Source organism: Pinus tabuliformis, chromosome 5_2, assembly GCF_031772625.1.
Source record: "Pinus tabuliformis cultivar Carrire ecotype Pingquan chromosome 5_2, CPIR1, whole genome shotgun sequence".
NCBI lineage: Eukaryota > Viridiplantae > Streptophyta > Pinopsida > Pinales > Pinaceae > Pinus > Pinus tabuliformis.
Window position 1 is genome coordinate 437,744,132 of NC_142306.1, and position 19,878 is coordinate 437,764,009.

General features: G+C 40.5%; 1 protein-coding gene across 1 annotated transcript in view; it reads left to right on the plus strand.

Annotated features, from left to right (window-relative positions):
* Positions 1–17,459, plus strand: part of LOC149159542 (uncharacterized) — a 37,278-nt gene extending 19,819 nt beyond the window's left edge. Inside the window, exons 3-4 of the mRNA XM_089434338.1 lie at positions 16,715–16,777; positions 16,879–17,459. Coding sequence (XP_089290464.1) covers positions 16,715–16,777; positions 16,879–16,965 — 150 coding nt within the window. The 3' untranslated portion in view covers positions 16,966–17,459. The remainder of the gene's footprint in view (positions 1–16,714; positions 16,778–16,878) is intronic.
* Positions 17,460–19,878: the final 2,419 nt, after the last annotated feature.

Below are 19,878 nucleotides of genomic sequence, written 5' to 3' on the forward strand. Positions count from 1 at the left end.
CTCTCAACAGTGTTTCCAAAGACCTGCAGGGCTTCGTCCAAAGTATTATGGGTAGAGACAAGTAATCAGAGTGGGATCAAATGTGGGTTGATCTACAGCAGGAGGAGATGAGACGAGATTTGGTGAAGAGCACCATCAGTGGCAACAACAGCAGTATTGAGACGAAGCAAGTGAAGGAAGAGAAAAATGTGGCCTCGCATCAAAGGGGTAGCAGGAGAAAGGACCTTTCCAAGGTCAAATGCTTCAGATGTGGTGAGCTTGGACACTACAGCACTCAATGTCCTCTCAGAAAGAAGGACGAGGAGAAGCAAGATCAGCAAGCTGCATACATAGAGATCGACAAGCTGTCCTCCAAACTGGAGGAAGAGTTTGACATGATCACTGATATACCTCCAGAAGTGAGGTGGGGTGATTTGGTTTTGTAGCCCTAGAGAGCTACAAGATGGGCAAGATTCTTGAGGAGCTCCACCTCGTGAATCAATACCTTGTTATGAGAGCCCATAGCATGCAGTGGCAGGATGGATCAGTGGCAAATGGTGCAGTCAGATGCAACAGTGACAGATGTAGTGGCTAGTAGCGGTCAGATACTGGGCACCGCAGTGCAAAGTTGGCAGTAGTGCAATTGGCATAGAGCAGAGTCTAGCAGCAATCAGGACTGGGGTAACAGATGCATCATATTGATCACAGTTGATACAGTATTTTGGATGCTTTTCAGTCGCAGTTGTTGCAGTTGCAGCAGCAGCAGATGGAGAGGGAGTTGTAGTGCAGATGTAGTGTTGGCAGCAGTTCAGCAGGGCCAGCAACAGCACGAATGCAACATATATTAGAGTTGTGCAGTAGTTGGTGGGCAATGACATCAGCACCATGACAGGAGGTGCTGCAAAGACAGGGTGTTGCTTCAATGGGTTGCAGCACTAGAACACATTCCTCGCTAAGAGGGAGTGTTAGTTTTTGTAGCATCAGATGTGTTCTAACCACGAAATTTGGTGGAGAGGCTAGAATACATGTATTCTCCAAAACCCAAAAATCATTTCTAGAAATTCCACCTACAGACGACTTAATTAAAATAATTAATTGTTTTTTAATGTTTCCTAAGTCTAAACTCAGGAAATCTGATTAATTAAAGGGTATTAATTAAGTCATGGTGAGAATCTTCTAGAAAAAGACTTGGATCGAGTTCTAGTTAATCTTAGCAATCGATTAAGTTTTAATCATGGTCATTGATATTTCAACAAGAGATTATAAGAAGAAATTCGATGGGGTTTAGAGAACACACTTGAGACACCAACAGTTGGATTTCACTAGCAGATCAAACTCCAGAGTAGCAGCGCTGAGTTGCCGAAGAGAGAGCTAGTGAGCTCGAAGCAGTGAGAGAGGGGAAGGGATAGTAAGGCCAGAGGAAGATTTTCATTTTTCGGTGAGTGCATTGCAAAGAGGCAGTGAGTGCCACAGAGAGGCAGTGCAGTGCTTCAGAGGGGATTTCATATTGTACTGGGGAGAAGCAGTGATTTAGTGCCAGAAGCCGGAGAGAGAGGCCAGAGGCCAGAAGTGTCCATCTTCCAGACAACAACTGATTAGATAGCGAGAGAGCAGCAGTTCCGAGTTGTGGGATGTGGTACTGTGTAGGCTGGTACAGAGACTGCGTAGAGAGCAGCTCATCTTGAGCCAAGGTCAATGTCAAAGCGCCAGTGGGAGTGAGATTTTTCTCGCTAGACTTATTTTCAGTCATTTCTCTGTATGGATTGCTAGATTTGAGCATCCATAGTTTTGTACTCAGATTTACTACTGCATAATAATAAAACCCTCAGCTGTTGCATCAGCTTTCCCAAGTTGGTTTTTTCCAAGGACACTGGTCCAAAAATTAACTGTGTATTTATGTGTGTGTGCATCTATTCTTCCAGCATTATTTTTATTCCACAGTATTTAATTTCTGAAGGTTGCAGTGTATTATTTCGATATTTACCATAGAATACAATAAAAAAATTGTTCAGTTCATTTAACAAATAGAAGAAACTTAATCAGTTGTTGCATTAGGATTCGGGGTTTTCTGAATTTTCACATGGTATCAGAGCACAGATCATAAGTCAGAGAGCTCAATCGCAGAAGGGAAGAGGAATTTCGAAACTCTGCGTAGGTAGTAGTTTGAAACCATCAGAGGCAGTGCAGTTCCTTTGACCAGCAAGGTCCATTTTTGAGGAAAAACTTATTTCTCTGAGCGAGTCGACAGAGAATAAATTTTCCAAATGAAAGATTAATAGAGGCAAAGGGAGCAGTAGTATTTTCCTTGCAGAGCAGATCTTCAACTGGGACACGGTTATTTTGCAGCAGTTTGTTAGTTCAAAATAGCATCAGAAGGAAGGAAGAGTGCAAAGTGAGGGAATTCTTTTCTCAGGGAACTTCTAGTTCAGAAGTTCGATTTTTCCTAGTCGAGTAGTAGTAGTTGTGAGTAGATTTGGCCACTCAAGCAGGGAGTGCATAGAGCCAGCCAGCAACTGTGCAGAGGAGAAGAGGAGGAATTCGACCTTTTGCAGAGATGACATCGGTAGGGCTAAGAGATCAGTATCGTTTGGACGGAGCCTCCAACTATGGGATTTAGAAGGCAAGAATTTTATGTCTTCTAGATGAATACGATCTCAAAGCCTACATCAATAACGTGGTAGTTGTACCCACAGATACAAATCTGCTGAAGACCTACAAGAAGGAGATGGCAAAAGCAAAGAAGCCGATTCTCGATGGGGTTCGAGATCACATGGTGTCTCACATAGTTGGCAAAGATACTGCCTGACAGATGTGGGAAGCACTTGCTATGCTATACGAGGGATCTTCCGAGCAACGGAAGATGTATCTTGAGGGGAAGCTGAGATGTACAAGGATGCAGAAAGGGGAGCGCATAGACCCCTTCCTCACTAGGCTTTAGGATGTCCTAGACTCGCTGTTTGCAGCAGGGTCAACGCCCCAACCTACAGAATTGGTGCAGTTAGCTCTCAACATTGTTTCTGAAGACTGGCAGGTCTTCGTCCAAAGTGGGATTGAATGTGGGTTGATCTGCAGCAGCAGCAGATGAAGCGAGATTTGGTGAAGAGAACCATTAGTGACAGCAGCAGCAGCAGTGGGACGAAGCAAGTGAAGGAAGAGGAAAGTGTGGCCCTCGCATCAAAGGGGCAACAGGAGCAATGCAGGAGGAAGAACGACATTTCCAAGGTCAAATGCTTCAGATGTGGTGAGTTTGGCCACTACAACACTCAATGTCCTCTCAGAAAGAAGGACAAGGAGGAGAAGCAAGATCAGCAGGCTGCATCCGTAGAGATCGACAGGCTATCCTCCAGATTGGAGGAAGAGTTTGCCATGATCACTGATATACCTCTAGGAGTGAGGTGGGGTGATTTGGTTTTGTAGCCCTAGAGAGCTACAGGATGGGAAAGATTCTTGAGGAGCTCCACCTCATGAATCAATACCTTGCTACAAGAGCCCATAACATGCAGTAGCAGGATGGATTAATGGTAGATGGTGCAATCAGATGCAACAGTGACAGATGTAGTAGTTAGTAGTGTTGAAATTTCTAAGTCTGACACATCAGAAATCCCTATTGCATTATCTGGTTTATTATCTCCTATTTGCTCTTTCCATTAACTAGTTATTTATAAATATAAATACCATAATAAACGCAAATGCAGCCTTAACACATATACAGATTAGTAACTGAAATAACTAAGACAATCACACAAGGGACACCGTTATTTTTGGAAAATCGTCCCCGGGAAAACCCAATGCGGGAAAACCGATGCAGAGATATGAGGGTTTGTTTATTATTCAGTTTTCTGAGTACAACTAGGGTGCCAGAAATGGCTCACCCTTCAGAGAATTTCCTTGGTATTAGTACCTCTCCTCGGAGACAGATATTATGGCTGATCAGCAACCAGATGATTGATCCCACAACAACTTCGACAGTTCCTTAGCTGGAGAGCGAAAGTTTTTCCAAGATTCTCTCTAGAATTGCGTCACCCTCTTCTGCTCTGCGTCTACCTCTCATCTCCCAGTTTTCCCCGCAAAAGTACCTCAGCATTGCCTCTTCAACCCAACGTCAGCGCTGCTAGCCTCTGCTGCTTCTGCGTCAAGGTCTTGGCCCTCTACATCACTTGTGCTCACTGCCTCTGTGTCAGCCTTCCAAGGCTCTGCGCTATCTCTACAGCACTTTCTCTGCTTCTCTAATATGTATTCTCGGCCTTCTGCCGAACTACCCCTCGCTACAACATATCACGAACTTGATTTCTCAGCAAACGCTACCCTAGAAAATCAAATTCTTGATCAACTTGGTGTCTCTCCAACTAACCCTCAAGCCTCCTCTTATACTTTTCCTGTTGAGGATTCAACGGCCAAGATTAAGTCCCTAATCAATGACTAAAATTAGATTTGGCTTGATCCTCGTCATTTAGAACTTTCTCACCCATTTTATATATTAATTCACGTTAATATTTTAATTTTCCTAAGTTTATATTTAGGAACCCCATTAAAAATATTAATTATTTTAATATCTCTCCATCCGGGTGGAATTTCCCCAAACAATTTCTGAGTCTTGGAGATCTCATGTGCCTTAGCTTTTCCACCAATTTTCATGGCTAGAGCACATCTGATGCTACCACAAATCAGCACTCCCTCTTAGCAAGGAATGTGCTCTAGTAATGCTCCATTACTGAAACATCACACCGATTCTTTGCACGGGTACCTGTGTTGATGCTTGACCTGCTGCCTCGCATCCTTTGAACCGCTGCTCCCTGTACTACTGCCTATGACATTGCCACTACCACTACTACATCTGTACTGCAACTTCCTCTCAACATGCTACCCATGTTGCCCCTAGCATTGCCACTGCTAACTGTTGCACTGCAACTTAGTTACCGAGAAGTAGGTAACTGACTTTTCCCAAATACTGACATCCCAGTCAGTCTAGAAGCCTCGTGATGTTGAAGTTGTCTCTGATGCTACCTTGTGCTCCCTCTGCTGCCACTTTGCTACTGCATACACCTCTATGCGTGTTGCACTGCTACAACCTCCATTGCGCTGCCTCAAAATTCTGCACCCAAGCACTGCCTCACTGCTCCACTACACTTTGCTCCACCCGACAGCTGTCATCATGCTAGTATCGTTAAAGGATCCCGTATCCGAGTGTGATCCAAGAGTTTGGGCACCTCAAGGATCTTGCCCCTAGTATGTAGTCCTCCTGGCTACAACTCGATGTCTCCCCACCTCTTCTCTAGAGGTGCATGAGCACTCATGGCACAATCGTCATCAGTCTTGACCTCTTTCTTCACCTTAGCTGGAGCTGCCTTTGAATCAGAAGCCTCTCCCTTGTTTTTCTTCCTGGGACACTGGGATGCATAATGTCCCAGCTCCCCACAGTGGAAGCACTTAACCTTGGAGATGTCCTTCTTCTTCCTCTTCCCTTGTTGTCCCACAGATGCTAGAGCTGCATCCTCGTCCTCCTATTTCTTGATTCGACCTCCCTTGCCACTACTCCCCGCCTTGGTCATCCCTTGATCTCTTCCTGGCGAAGAGCCAACCACATTTCCTCCCAACTGGGAAGAGTAGCCCTGCCCAAAATACTTTGGACAAATGGCTCCCACTGCATTCAGGGCAGTCTTAACCATAAATTCTGGATCCAGTGTAGACCCCGCGGAAGTAAGCTGGTCGCGAATCTCCTGCAACCTGAGAAGGAATTGATCTATCTTCTCTCCCTTTTGCATCTGGTATGACCACTATTGATTCTCCAATAGCATCTTCCTTTGCACGGAAGAGCCCTGGTATAAGGTGGTTAGCACCTCCCACATCTCCCTTTTTGTGTTCTTCTAAGCAATATGTGGTATGACATGATCTTTGACCCCATCTAGGATCAAGCATTTTGCCTTCGCCTCGGCCTCCTCATACTTTTCATTAGCATTCGGGTCAACTGGGACAGCTACAGTTTTCAAGGCAAAGTCCTTGATGCGATGTCTATCCAGGATCACTAGGATCCTGGCCTTCCAGATGACAAAGTTGGAAGCCCCATCCAACCTGTCCTGATCCCTTAATCTGTTGATTGCCATTTTAGCTCCTCTTCTGGACTCCCTCTAAGTCTTGACTACCCTCCTGGAAATCTTCCTTCAAGTCCTAATTTACCTCCTGGAAATCCTTTGGAAAACCGTCGAGCTACTCCTCTCCAATCCTCCTTTGCCCCTACAACACGGATCTGAATTCCTTGACTAGAAACTCCTCGAGGTAGTGATTCCCTCTACCTTGGCTCCGTCTCCTTAGACATTGTTTTGCTTTGACAGAAGCAACGTCCCACCAGCTCCTCAAATCACAATCTGCCCACAGCTCCTCAAGCTCCGGCAACTGAAGAAACGGAGCCCTTCAGGCTCTTCGAAATCCCTGCAAAGGTTGAATCTACTCCTCTTGGCCACAGCATCGATCCTTCCTGACTGAGAAAGATGACCGGGCACTGCGTAGGTTTGATCTGCCCCTCTCTGCCTCTGCGCTAACCCTCCTCCTGGCTCGAAATGTTGACACTTGCTTCTACTCTGGAACAACGTTATCTCTTGGGATAGCTGCTACTGCTGCAAATTTCATATTTCTCCTGGTGCATTAAGTCCTCTTGTGATTTGCAATGCTCTGATACCATGTTGAAATTTCTAAGTCTGACACATCAGCAATCCCTACTACATTATCTGGTTTATTATCTCCTACCAATCAACAAGTTATTTATAAATATAAATACCGAAATAAACACAAATGCAGCTTTAACACATATACAAATCAACAACTGAAATAACTGAGACAATCACACAAGGGACACCGTTATTTTTGGAAAATCATCCCGAGAAAAACCCAATGTGGGAAAATCGGTGAGGTAGATATGAGGGTTTTATTATTATGCAGTTTTCTGAGTACAACTAGGGTGCCAGAAATGGCTCACCCTTCAAAGAAATTCCTTGGCAAAAGTACCTCCCCTCAGACACAGATATTCTAACTGATCAACAACCGGATGATTGATCCCACAGCAACTTCGACAATTCCTTAGCTGGATAGTGAAAATTGCTCCAAGCTTCTCTTTGGAACTGCGTCACCCTCTTCCGCTCTGCGTCTGCCTCTCAACTTCCAGTCTACCCCATGAATGTACCTCAGTGTTGCCTCTTCAGCCCAACGTCAGCTTTGCTAGCCTCGGCGCATCCTTTGTTGCTTCTGCGTCAGCCTCTTGGCCCTCTGCGTCACCTGCGCTGGCCTCCTCAGCCTCTGCGTTAATGTTGGCTGCCTCTATGTCAGCGTTCCAAGGCTCTTTGTTGTCTCTCCGGCGCTTTCTCTACCTCTCTGAAATGTATTCTCGGCCTTCTGTCGAACTGCCCCTTGCTGCAACAAATCACTAACTCGATTTCTCAGCAAACCCTGCCCAAGAAAATCGAATTCTTGATCAACTTGGTGTTTCTCCAACTGACCCTCAAGCCTCCTCTTATAATTTTCCTGTGGACGATTCAACAGTCGAGATTAAGTCCCTAATCAACGACTAAGATTAGATTTGGCTTGATCCTTGTCGTTTAGAACTCTCTCAACCATTTTATATTAATAAACATTAATATTTTAATTTTCCTAAGATTATACTTAGGAACCCCATTAAAAATATTAATTATTTTAATATCTCTCTATTCGAGTGGAATTTCCCCAAACGATTTATGGGTCTTAGAGATCTCATGTGCCTTAACCTCTCCACCAATTTTCATGGCTAGAGAACAAGTAGCGGTCAGATACTGGGCACTGCAGTGCAGAGTTGGCAGTAGTGCAATTGGCACAGAGCAAAGTTAGCAGTTGAACAGAGTCTAGCAGCAGCCAGGACTGGGGTGACAAATGCATCATACTGATCACGGTTGATTCAGTATTTTGGATGCTTTTCAGTGGCAGTTGCAACAGCAACAGATGAAGAGGGAGTTGCAGTGCAGATGCAGTATTGGTAACAGTTCAATAGGGCTAGCAACGGCACAAATGCAGCGTATATCAAAGTTGTGCAGTAATTGGTGGGCAACAACAGCCAGACATCAACATAGTGACAGGAGGTGATGCAGAGATAGGGTGTCGCTTCAGTGGATTGTAGCACTAGAACACATTCCTCGCTAAGAGGGAGTGTTAGTTTTTGTAGCATCAGATGTGTTCTAGTCACAAAATTTGGTGGAGAGGCTAGAATACATGTATTCTCCAAAACCCAGAAATCGTTTCTGGAAATTCCACCTACATACGACTTAATTAAAATAATAAATTGTTTTTTAATGTTTCCTAAGTCAACTCAAGAAATCTGATTAATTAAAGGGTATTAATTAAGTCATGGTGAGAATCTTCTAGAAAAAGACTTGGATCGAGTACTAGTTAATCTTAGCCATCGATTAAGTTTTAATCATGGCCTTTGATATCTCAACGAGAGATTATAAGAAGAAATTCGATGGGGCTTGGAGAACACACTTGAGACACCAATAGTTCGATTTCACTTGCAAACTGAACTCCAGAGTAGCAGCACTGAGTTGCCGGAGAGAGAGCTAGTGAGCTCAAAGCAGTGAGAGAGGAGCAGGGATAGTAAGGCCAAAGGAAGATTTACTTGTTCCGATGAGTGCATTACAGAGAGGTAGCGCAAAGCCACGCAGAGGCAACGTAGTGCTTCAAAGGGGATTTCGTATTCTGTTGGGGAGAAGCAGTGATTCAGTGCCAGAAGCCGGAGAGAGAGTCCGGAGGCCAGAAGGGTCCATCTTCCAGACAATAGCTAATCAAATAGTGAGAGAGCAGCAGTTTTGAGTTGTGGGACGCAATGCTGCGTAGGCTGACACAGAGACTGCGCAGAAGCAGTAGAGAGCAGCTCATCTTGAGCCAAGGTTAGTGTCGGATCGCCAATGGGAGTGAGATTTTTCTCACTAGACTTATTGTCAGTCATTTCTCTATATGGATTGCTAGATTTGAGCATCCATAGTTTTGTACTCATATTTACTACTGCATAATAATAAAACCCTCAGTTGTTGCACCGGTTTTCCCAAGTTGGGTTTTTTCAGGGACATTGGTCCAAAAAATAATTGTGTATTTGTGTGTGTGTGCATCTATTCTTCCACATTATTTTTCTTCCGCAGTATTTTATTTGTGAAGGTTGCAGTGTATTAGTTTCGATATTTACCGTAGAATACAATAAATAATTTGTTCAGTTCATTTAACAAATAGAAGAAACTTAATCAGTTGCTGCAGTAGGATTCGGGGTTTTCCGAATTTTCACAAGGCATTCATCATTTGAATATTCCTAAACCCGAGGTCATCCTTCCCTCAAACCTTTCTTGGAAAGCCTTCGTTTGCTTCTAAAACAAGCAACTTGATCCTCTCCTTTGAATGGCCATTGGAAATCACATTGTGCATTGTTATTGACCTCATCATTCTAGTGATTTCGCTATACTGGGACTCCTCCCATCGGTGAAAGTTCGTAAAGAGCAAGGGACATTGACTAAGGTGAAAGTGGGTCCTTGTCCCATTGTTGCCACTTGATCTAGTAGTAGTCCCTTTGGAACCCCTCTTAGGACCCTTGCTAAATTAAGCCGTAACAGGCCGGAAATTATAGGAGACCACGAACACGAGTTTTGAGGCATATTTTCAAGCCAAAATTACAGCGGAATACTCGGTCCTTGGATCAGATTTATACGCTAGAGGTTAGTTGCTTGTTGTATGCTAACTGTAAGATTTGAGACTTCCAGACAACGTGTTTTGTGGAGCCATTCTTGCAGAGTATTGGCACACCTTAAGGCAACAGATATCATTAATTTGTGATTGTTTGGGAAGTTAAATCCAAGCAGAAGTTTGAGAAAGGTGTATGAAGATGAGGTCTGACAGAGGCAAGGATTACATGGACTGTTACACAAAGTCCTAGAAGCCTGAGCTCTAACTTCAAGGGAGAGATCAGTACTTGATGTTTATTTTGTTGTGTAGAAATATCTCTAAGATTAGCAAATAAAATCCTCCTTTCACTGGTTTTCCTCTTGTGGGTTTTTCCAAGGTCGTTAGACCAAAATCTGTGTAAAAATTGTGTGTGAGCTTGTTTTATTTTTGTTCGGATTCCTTTGGCCAATATTTTTCCTATTATGGCTGACCTTGTCTCACAATCCTGAGCTTTGAAGATGACATCACAAACTCTGTTGCACATCTGATGTCAGTTCTTCTACGCACAATACATCTTGTGTTTTTCCTCTGCCATTATTCAAGCTAATTGTACCCTTTCCTTTAATTTTTCTTGTTGCATCATTGTCAAAAGTGAGATTTCCAAATTTATTTTCATCTAAAGACAAGAGTTTGCTTTTTCCCTCAGTCATATGTCTAGAGCAACCACTGTCAACATACCACTGACTCTTCTAATTTTGGGCATATAGAACTAGGCCATACTTACTTGTTTTCTTCCCTTCCTTCTTTCTCCATTGCATGGGTTCCTCTGTCGTATGATTGTCTTGAGGCTATGATCCGAAACTTCTGAGTTGACATTCATAAGACTTATGACCAAAATTGTGACAATAATAACATTCAGTGACATCAGAAAGTGGAGCAAATGGATTATTGTTCTTGCTCATGTTTATTCTTGCATTTACAGATCTGTTGCTCCCTTCATTTCTTCTCAGACTTCTTGTTTCATTCCTTCTGACGTATGCTCTGCAATTTACAGCCTTGTGGCCAAAATATTTGCATAAATAACAATATCCATAGAAAAAATTTGCATACCTGGGGAAGGATGGTACTTGAATAGGGTCTCCTTGGCATCTGATAATTTTGTCTTCTGAAGAAATAAGGCCTCTGGTAACTCATTGCCTACTTGTCCAATCTTCTTCTCTGTTGTGGTTGAATAGGATTAGTCCTTTGTTGCTACTGAATGAGATGAATCTTTTGATGCTCCTTAGGCGCATTGTTGCCTTGTTGTTGTTTAGGAGTGTTGTTGACATCCTTATTCTCTAGTTGTTGTGGGGGTTATTATCTCCTGTGACAGCTTTGACAAAGTTGATGGTATTTTTATCTTTTCTCTTCTTCTCACTGGCTTCTCCTTCATAACCCAGTCCAACTTTCATAAGCGAAGATCTATGAGCATTCAGTATCACGTCCAAGTTTTCAGACCCTTTTATGTGTTGAAGGTTCATATTCAAATTAGTCTGTGTTTTTTCTAGCTTCTTTCTCAGGATAACTACTTCTTCCAACTTCTCACACTCTTTGCTTTCTCTTTTAACTCTTGTAGCAAGATATCTTCCACCTTTTTGGCCTCTTCTAGTTCAACTTTCAACTGAATAAGCTCTCCGGGCTTCAGCGCTTCTTTAACATATTTTAACAAATTTTTCTTTTGTTTTGTGTTCTTCTCCTTGAGTCTGTCAATCTCTTCTAGGGCACTAATTAGCTCCCCCTCAAGGTCTACTTCACCTTTGTTAGTGTCAGCCTTTGAAGCCTTCCACCAGCAATCAAACAGGCTCTTACATAGTGGTCTTAGGGTGTCAAAGTCAAATTTTGTCATTTCAGTGAGTCTTCAAGTAAAATTTGGTCACTAGGTATTAGGTCTAGGATTTGTTTTCACTCCTTCCAAAGTCTTCCAAGTATTGGTCCATGTCACCATTCGAATGAGTGTACCATCATTAAATGAGTTGTCATCATTTTTTCATGTTCCAATGGGTCATTTTACACCTTGTTGTGCTTCAGTTGTGCTCAGGTAAGGCTCATTTCCCTCTCCTAGGGTTTTTGTTTCTAAGCAAGAAAAAATGAATTTGGAAAAAGTGAGAGAGGTTTTTGTCCACAATAGGCCAAGGAAGAAAAACCTCCTTCACTTTTTACACAGGTGTCATGGTTTTAGAGAAATGTCAAAAATACAGTTGCCTCAGGAGAGTTAATGCACCTCTGGAGTGACCTTGGGAAAATCAAGATTTCTCCTAGCCTGGTTGGCCAAATGACTTGCTTGATGAGTCAAATGATAACTAGACACAAAGAGCTTTCCAATGAGCTATCATGAGCTCAATTTGGAGTTGAGGAAAACCTTCAAAGTTGACTGCAACAGCACTCTGCATTTTGGCAGCCTCATTTTGCACATTTTGACCAGTCTTGGGAGATTGGACTTTTGACAGGGCAAATGAACTCCAAATTGGAAAATTCAAGATGTTCTGGAAAGTAGACTCGATAAGATTTCCAACGAGCTATCACACGCCCAATTTGGACATCGGAAAGGCCTCCAAAACTGGGTCTGAAGCGGCGCTGTGCATAGGATAAATTTTGCAACACAAGAATTTGGCATAGGTGGCGTTGTGCTTTTGATGGAGACACTTTTTGAAAGAATGACCTGCATATTCAGATTCAGCCTTTTGATGGAGACACTTTTTGAAAGAATGGCTTGCATATTCAAATTCAGCATGATGAGAACATCAATCCTTGAAAGTTTCAGCAATTTTGGAGCAAATCTTGGTCACCTAAAGGTCAAAAAACCATCAAAAATGCCCTCTCTACCTCTTTTTGGACACACAGGAAGCAGTCTTGGGAGATTCCACTTTTGAGGGGGCAAATGACCTCCAAATGCAAAAATTCAAGATGTTCCAGAAACTAGACAAGAAGACCTTTCCAACGAGCTATCTTGGGCTCAATTTGGTCAAGGGGAAGGCCTCCAAAACTGGGTCTGAAGCGGCGCTGCGCATAGGATAAATTTTGCCAGTTTTGCTCAAAAATCAAAATTTCGCCTAGTTTTTCTACAAGTTGACTTTTTCTTTCATCTTGGATGAATTTATGATTGTAAATGATGCTATGCTATGTAAATGTAATTGCAAAATGACCTTAGAGGGTAGATTCATCATTTTGAGGTGGTTGAGGGGTAAATGAATCAGTTTCCATGGTTATAGAGGCAAGCTATTCCACTGCCTATATTCCTGTTCCTAGTTTAGAAATGGTTGAAACCACCCCTCTTCTCATGGATTCGACCCCTGATGGCTAGCATAGGTGGTTTGATGTCTATATTATGTATTTTTTTAGTCATTAGCAAAGGTTGGACTCTCTTGGATGCTCTGAGCTATATTGTACATCTCTACAGCAATTTGGCAAGGAAATAAACCAGGGTTTGCAGCTATTTTTGTGGGATTCTTGTGGTAATGTGTTTTTGCATTGTTTCTCCTTCTGTCATTAGTTATTCTCATGTGTTATATGTGCCAAAATATATTTCATTCTTCTTAACTAAATGAAATCAAGATAGATAGGTGGAATACATTGGTAACAGTGCTCTGCCTTGGGAATACATTTAGTTTTTGATGTTTTCAGCTGTCTGAAGAGGATTCATGATCCTTGCATGCCCTTCTTAGCTCCTCACTAGTCTTAGGCCTACCATCTCACTCAAATCCAAGTGCCAAAACACCTACCTACCTCGCCCCACAAAACACCCTGCAATCCTGACTTCATTTCCCGGACCCAAAGTTGCCTGCTTCATTTGATCCAGCAACAAAACCTTTAAAATCAATCAAAAACCCTAGAGCTACTATACCTAGCCTAAAATCTATATTCAATTCAGTCATCTCAACTGAGATTGACAAGGAGAGAGCCCTCTCCCGAACTGGTAGGGCTAGCTACCAGGTTAAGCGTGGTTTGTGGCTATCCTAGGATTGCCTCCCTTCAGCCTGAGATCAATCAAGGCTCTAGCAACCTTCATCTTCTTCAGTCAACTCACATTCCTTAAGTTTCTTAGATTCGAACTCTAAAGCCATAAGCAGAAATTCACTAATTCTTTCTTCATCATAGGATTCATTTGTATCATTAGAGGAACTGCTATCTTCTTGTTTATAAAATTTTTTCTTTTTAAACTTTTTATCATTCTTCATTCTGTTAAATTTTTTCTTTTCTTTCCCTTTAAACTTATTCTCTCCCTTCTTATATGGACATTTTGATGCATAATGCTCCACTCTTCCACAATTAAAGCATTTAAATGGAAGTTTGTCTTTGTACTTACCTGTCCCTTTTTTCAATCTTCTTACAAATTTCGCTTCTTCTTCATCTGAGTCTGAGCATGAGCATTCATGATCTTCTGTAGATTTCTTGTTTGCCTTGAATGTTGCATCCGGTGTGATTGATTTACCTTTTGTAATTCTCATTTTGTATGTTGTTAGGGAGCCAAGCAATTGATCCATTGTTAGTTCTGCAATGTTATGCATTTCTTCAATTGTTGATACCTTGGGGTTAAACTCAGCATGTAGTGATCTCAGCACTTTTTGGACTACTGTAGAATTCTTAATTTTTTCACATGGGCCCTTCATAACATTGACAATTTCATCCACTCTAAGAAAGAACTTAGGCAAGGACAATATGTTACCAAGGAACAACAAGGTTTCATGTTAAATAATAACGCACACATTACAAAGGAACCTTGCAAACCCTCAAATCAAGAACCGATTCAACCCTCTACAACCAGATAAAGATGATACCACCATGAAAACATCATTAATTATAGGGAATCCTATACTATGCTTCATAGACGAACCATTATTTAAGGAGTTAGCAGTGTAATAAACATAATAATGTTGGAATTGATAATAATAGTAATAATAATATTAATTATATTAATGAAAAGTCATTGGTGGCACACCTCTTAACCTCATGGCTAGTGAATGCATATAACTTTTCTTTCATGGGGCTGATTCTGAACATCATCATTCATTTCCATCGATTATTATTTAGTATTCTATGTACAATTGGAAAAACACTGTCAATCTTAGTAACAAACAAGCATTGTTTATTCCATCTAGTGGGTCACTGAAGTACCCCAAAATGGTTGCTTGGTGCTGGGTTAGACAATATAACCCTACAACCATCCTCAAGTGTATGTGGAATTTATTGATTATTTGTTTACCACGAGTACCAACAAAACACTTGTATTTTGATGTGTTTGTAACTATCTTGAATTTTTCAAACCTGGTCTTCAAAACTTTTAGTGTTTTGCTTAGGTAGTTTTCTAGGCTCTAATATTTCTCGCTCCCTTGGAGAACCTGTTGCCCTCAATGAGGTTATTCACATATTTTTATGATGTCCATAATCATTTGTGTCCTCCCATATGTCCTGTTTCACACATAGATAGCACAGTTCATCCTTGTTCAACGGTCTAGTATTTCCTAAATGAGAAAAGCATTGTAAAATGGCCAAAAAGTACTAAAAAATCAATACAAACTTTAGGAACCTTTAGATAACAACCATAATCCATGGAAGTCTCACTACAAAGTGTGTGCTTTCGAGTCACTCGAAGATTCAGAAGTGATTAGGAAAAGTGGAAGAGAGCAAGTATGAGAATGGAAAAGACCCTTTTTTCTTCTTTTGTTTAAAAGAAAATATTTTTATCTGAAGGTGGCAAAACCTATCATTACTCAATCATCAATTGCAATTAGGAAACCCATGATTGGCTTTGTTATCCACTAATACAGGTTGATTCATCATTATAATCATTCAAGGAACACCACATGCCCTAAAATAACTCATTGGTGGTCTATAAGGGGGTAAGCTTTCACTCTTACTAGATGTCTTTGGGTCTTGGACCATTAACCTGTCTCCTTACATCAAAGGAAGATGAGCTATTAACCAATCAGATACAATTTTAGGTCTTGGTCTTGCTCCAGGATTAAAAGATAGTTTCAAGCTTGATAGTATCTACAAGAAAGCCAATCTCCCTTGTAGTCATCATTGAGGCTACCTCTAATGGATTCATGTGCTTTCTAGTAGCATATAGCCTCAATCCCATACACGAGACAAGATATTACCCTCGGTTATAGTTCAACTTTATTTTCTATGACTTCCAAAAAACATGCAAATAAAAGAAATGCAAAAAAACTTGAACTTTCACCTAAAAAATGAGATTTTTTATTCCATGACAAATCCTTGTCATAGACCTCAAAAATAAGCATAAATATCTAAAGCATGTAAAATTAAATAAGAAAATGTGGGTCAAACATAGTTATAAGTGGTTAAATTCTATAAATTAAGTTCAGTCAAAGTTAGTCAAACTCAATCAATCTACCAAGAAAATGTGGGTCAAAAATATTTGTTTTGTTCAGTTCAGCCAAATTAGGTTTAATCAAAGTTAGTCCAACTAGATCAATCTACCAATTATTGGTGAATTTGATCAAGCTTGATTGAGGCTTTCCTTTTCAGTAAACTCTGCTCATTTTGAGTCCAAGTTAAGTGAACTCAATGCATATAATGATCACCTACCCTTCTTGTAACAAAGGTATGCTTATTTGCAAGGAAAAAAATCATCTCAATTTAGTTATCATTGTTTGTATTGTTTTATCTAGTGGTGGCTTGAGAGAGAGTCGCTTTCTGTTTGGTTGTGTCCACAATTTTCAGCTGCTATGTTGAGCAATCTACATTTGTAATCAAGAAAGAGGTGACTACAGTAATCTACGAAAGTGACCAAGAGCCTAGCAATCTTTCTTAAGAGTTCTATTCATGAGAATTATTTTCCCATTATTGACATTTCGAAACACGATGATAAGTTCAGATGAAGTATATATCCATTGCAAATGCATTTTCACTCTACCCAAACATTTTTTATTATAATGAGAGCCAAGCAATGTAGAATGTTAGAATACTACCAAGAGTATAACACATTATTGTACTTGTTTCTGTGTGTTCATAGATTCTAACTTTATCAATTGCAGGCCCAACATAGTTAAAAATTGTGGTTGTTTTGCAGGTGTTGGTAATAGAGGTGAACACTGTACCTGGAATGACTCCTTCCACTGTTTTAATACATCAGGTAGGGTTCTTTATTTTCTACAGAAGTTATGGGAATTTTCCTAATTTTAGAGAGGTTGCAAGTGCAATCAAAAACCATTGTCTAATTTTGTAACTTTTCAGGCACTCGCTGAAGATCCCCCGATGTATCCTCGACAATTTTTCAGGACTGTTACTGACTTAGCTTTATTGCGGTCCAAACAAAACTAAATATCCTTTGGAACCAAGATGGTACTACTATATTTTCAAGGTAGGTGGAGAGTCATATCAATCCACTATAGAGAATTGTTAGGCTTATCAGACCTATTTCCTGGGCATTTTTTAGATGTTAAATTCATGAGCACAAATATGACTCTTAATGAGAATTGTAATTTATTGCGGTACAAACAAAACTAAATATCCTTTGGAACCAAGATCGTACTACTACTATATTTTCAAACTAAATCTCCTTCGGAACCAAGATCATACTACTACTAGATTTTCAAGGTAGGTGGAGAGTCATATCAATCCAATATAGAGGGTTGTTAGGCTTATCAGACCTATTTCCGGGGCATTTTTTAGATCTTAAATTCATGAGCACAAATATGACTCTTAATGAGAATTGTAAACATCACATAGAATGAAAGTCCTTTCTGATATGAATTCACATTATTTGTTTGAAACTCATATCCAATTAATTTTATTTTTGCTATTTTTGAAACTCATTATTTTCTTTTACTATTAAAAATATCTCGGCATCCTGCAGAAACTTTCAAATATAAATATAGCAAATCACTATAGGTATATAGTCAACTCGCAATATAAATATTGCAAATCTCTGGAGGTATACTCAAATCACAAATTGCTTTGCCATATAACCCAAAATTATTGTAAAGCCATTTATTATGTCACTGCCTTGGCAATGATACCAGAAAAAGTTTCCAGCCATACGCGAAAATATCAGGATTTTTGTAATGAAATGAAATGAAATGGTTTTTAATGACGTCCACGAGACCTCGCGGTCTAAGGGACCACCCACTATCGCTTAATCCATATTCAGATTTTTTTCTAGGCTGATTCTGCTATTATGGATCTTGAGTAAGAAATTCGCTGTTTTGTGAAGCCTTGTCTCCTCAAAAATCTCACTAAGACTGTTCACCTTTAGGCTGCTATCAAACTGACGACGGATAACTTCATACGCTGCACACTCTTTGATAAAATGCCATTATGTTTCTACCACCCCTTTGTTGCAAAAAATGCAAGTTCGTTCTTCCCAATCTTCTTTAGGGACCGCCCATCTACCAGTTTCACATCTTAAATGATGGGAGCTAGTCCTCAGCCGAGCAATTAAAATTTTAGCTGTTCCTTTGATTGAGGAACTCAAATACTCTTTATCATCATGTTTCCACGTTGGATTAAATTCTTTGACATAATATGCTTTCTTTTTGCCTACCTACTTTGTCCACATGGCAGTCCTAAATTTTTCTAACACCCACCTTTTTATCTCCTCCTTAGCGTGAGGGAAATCATGCAGATTTATGTCCCATTTGCTTAACCACTTTCTGTTTTGTTTCATCCATGTATTTTTCTGGCGGTTTAGCTCTTCTTCAACAACCAATTTGGGCCACTGGTGCTTATCCATATTTTCAACCTTCTTCAGGTAACTCAGGAGATGAATAATCGTTGACGCCTCAATTGGAAACATACCAGCCTCAGCTAAAAGGATGTCATATGGGACCATTGATTTAACTCTGAGGCTACTTGCGATCAGTTGCTTTTGATTTCTTTCTACTTGTCATCATTTGTGGCTTGACATGTTGCTCCCCCATATTTCGCAACCATAGAGGATAAATGGCACCACTAATATACCAAAGAGGGTTTTCTTAGTCTTCGAAACCCATAGTTCTGCTTGTCTACGCATGTTCTGAAGGAGGTAAGAAGCTTTCCACCCTCCTTGGATTCTCTTTGATCTACATGTCTCCCAACTAAGCCTATAGTGAAAGTCAAATCCTAAATACTTGTACTCATCTACCACCTCCAAGGGGCTGCCCTCAAAGAGAAAAGTACCTTGATGCTTCTTTTTTTCAAAGAAAAAACTATGACCTTAGTTTTGTTGTTATTTACTTACATTCCCACCTCTTTACAAACGAGTTCTAGAGCTTTCAAGTGTTCTCTCAAACCTAGATAAGAATAAGGTTATCTGCATATAAAAGTAGTTTCACCACATATCTTGCTCATTGGATGCCTTCTCTTTTGCTATTTTTTATCCACTCTTCAAGCTTATCAATATATAAGCCAAATAATGTGGGAGAAAGAGGACATCCCCGTTTGCATCTTGTTTTTAATGTTATAAGTACTGGCACGTAATGCTCAGATGCACCCACAGCCCTTTCTTGTTAGCGAATTCTCAATGGCACTCTAGTATGAGAACACATCAGTGAAGAGCCAGCCATCCGTAACTAACATCTCTATTTCGTATGTTTTACCTTTACATCTATGTAAGCCTCGCAACGCAAAGACTCACATGTAAGGCTCACAAAACATATTAAGAACAAGAAAGAAAGAAGAAAGAAATTATTTTAACGTCCACGAGGCTAAAGATAGCGTCTGGGACAGATTGCTTCTTCATCTGCTTGATGTATTCAGCTCTTTTTTTGTGAAGCTTCAAAATAAATGCTCCTAGCTTCTCGACAAACCCCTCGCTAAATAGATTATCCCAAGAGCTAGCTACCAACATATCTGCATAACTTTCCCTGTTGTCTTTGAAGGCCTCACATTCTAAAATGAAATGTTTTTCTGTTTCCACTTTTCCTGAAGAACAAAAAATGCATACCCTTTCCTCCCACACTTCCTTTGGCCTTTTCCAACGCCTTGTTTCACAACGGAGTTGATGAGAATTAGTCCTTAGCTGAGCAATAAGAATTTTGGCTCTCCAAGAGATATTGGCCTCTATGTATGCTTTTGGTTGATGATTATGAGTGGGATTAAACACTTCAATATAGTAATTTTTCTTTCTTCCTAGCTCCTTATCCCAAGTACGTTTGTGGAACTTTTCCATAACAAAAGATTTTATCTCTTTACTATTTATGGGACACGCGTTCAAGCAAATACCCCATTTACTAAACCATTTGTTATTTTGTTGCA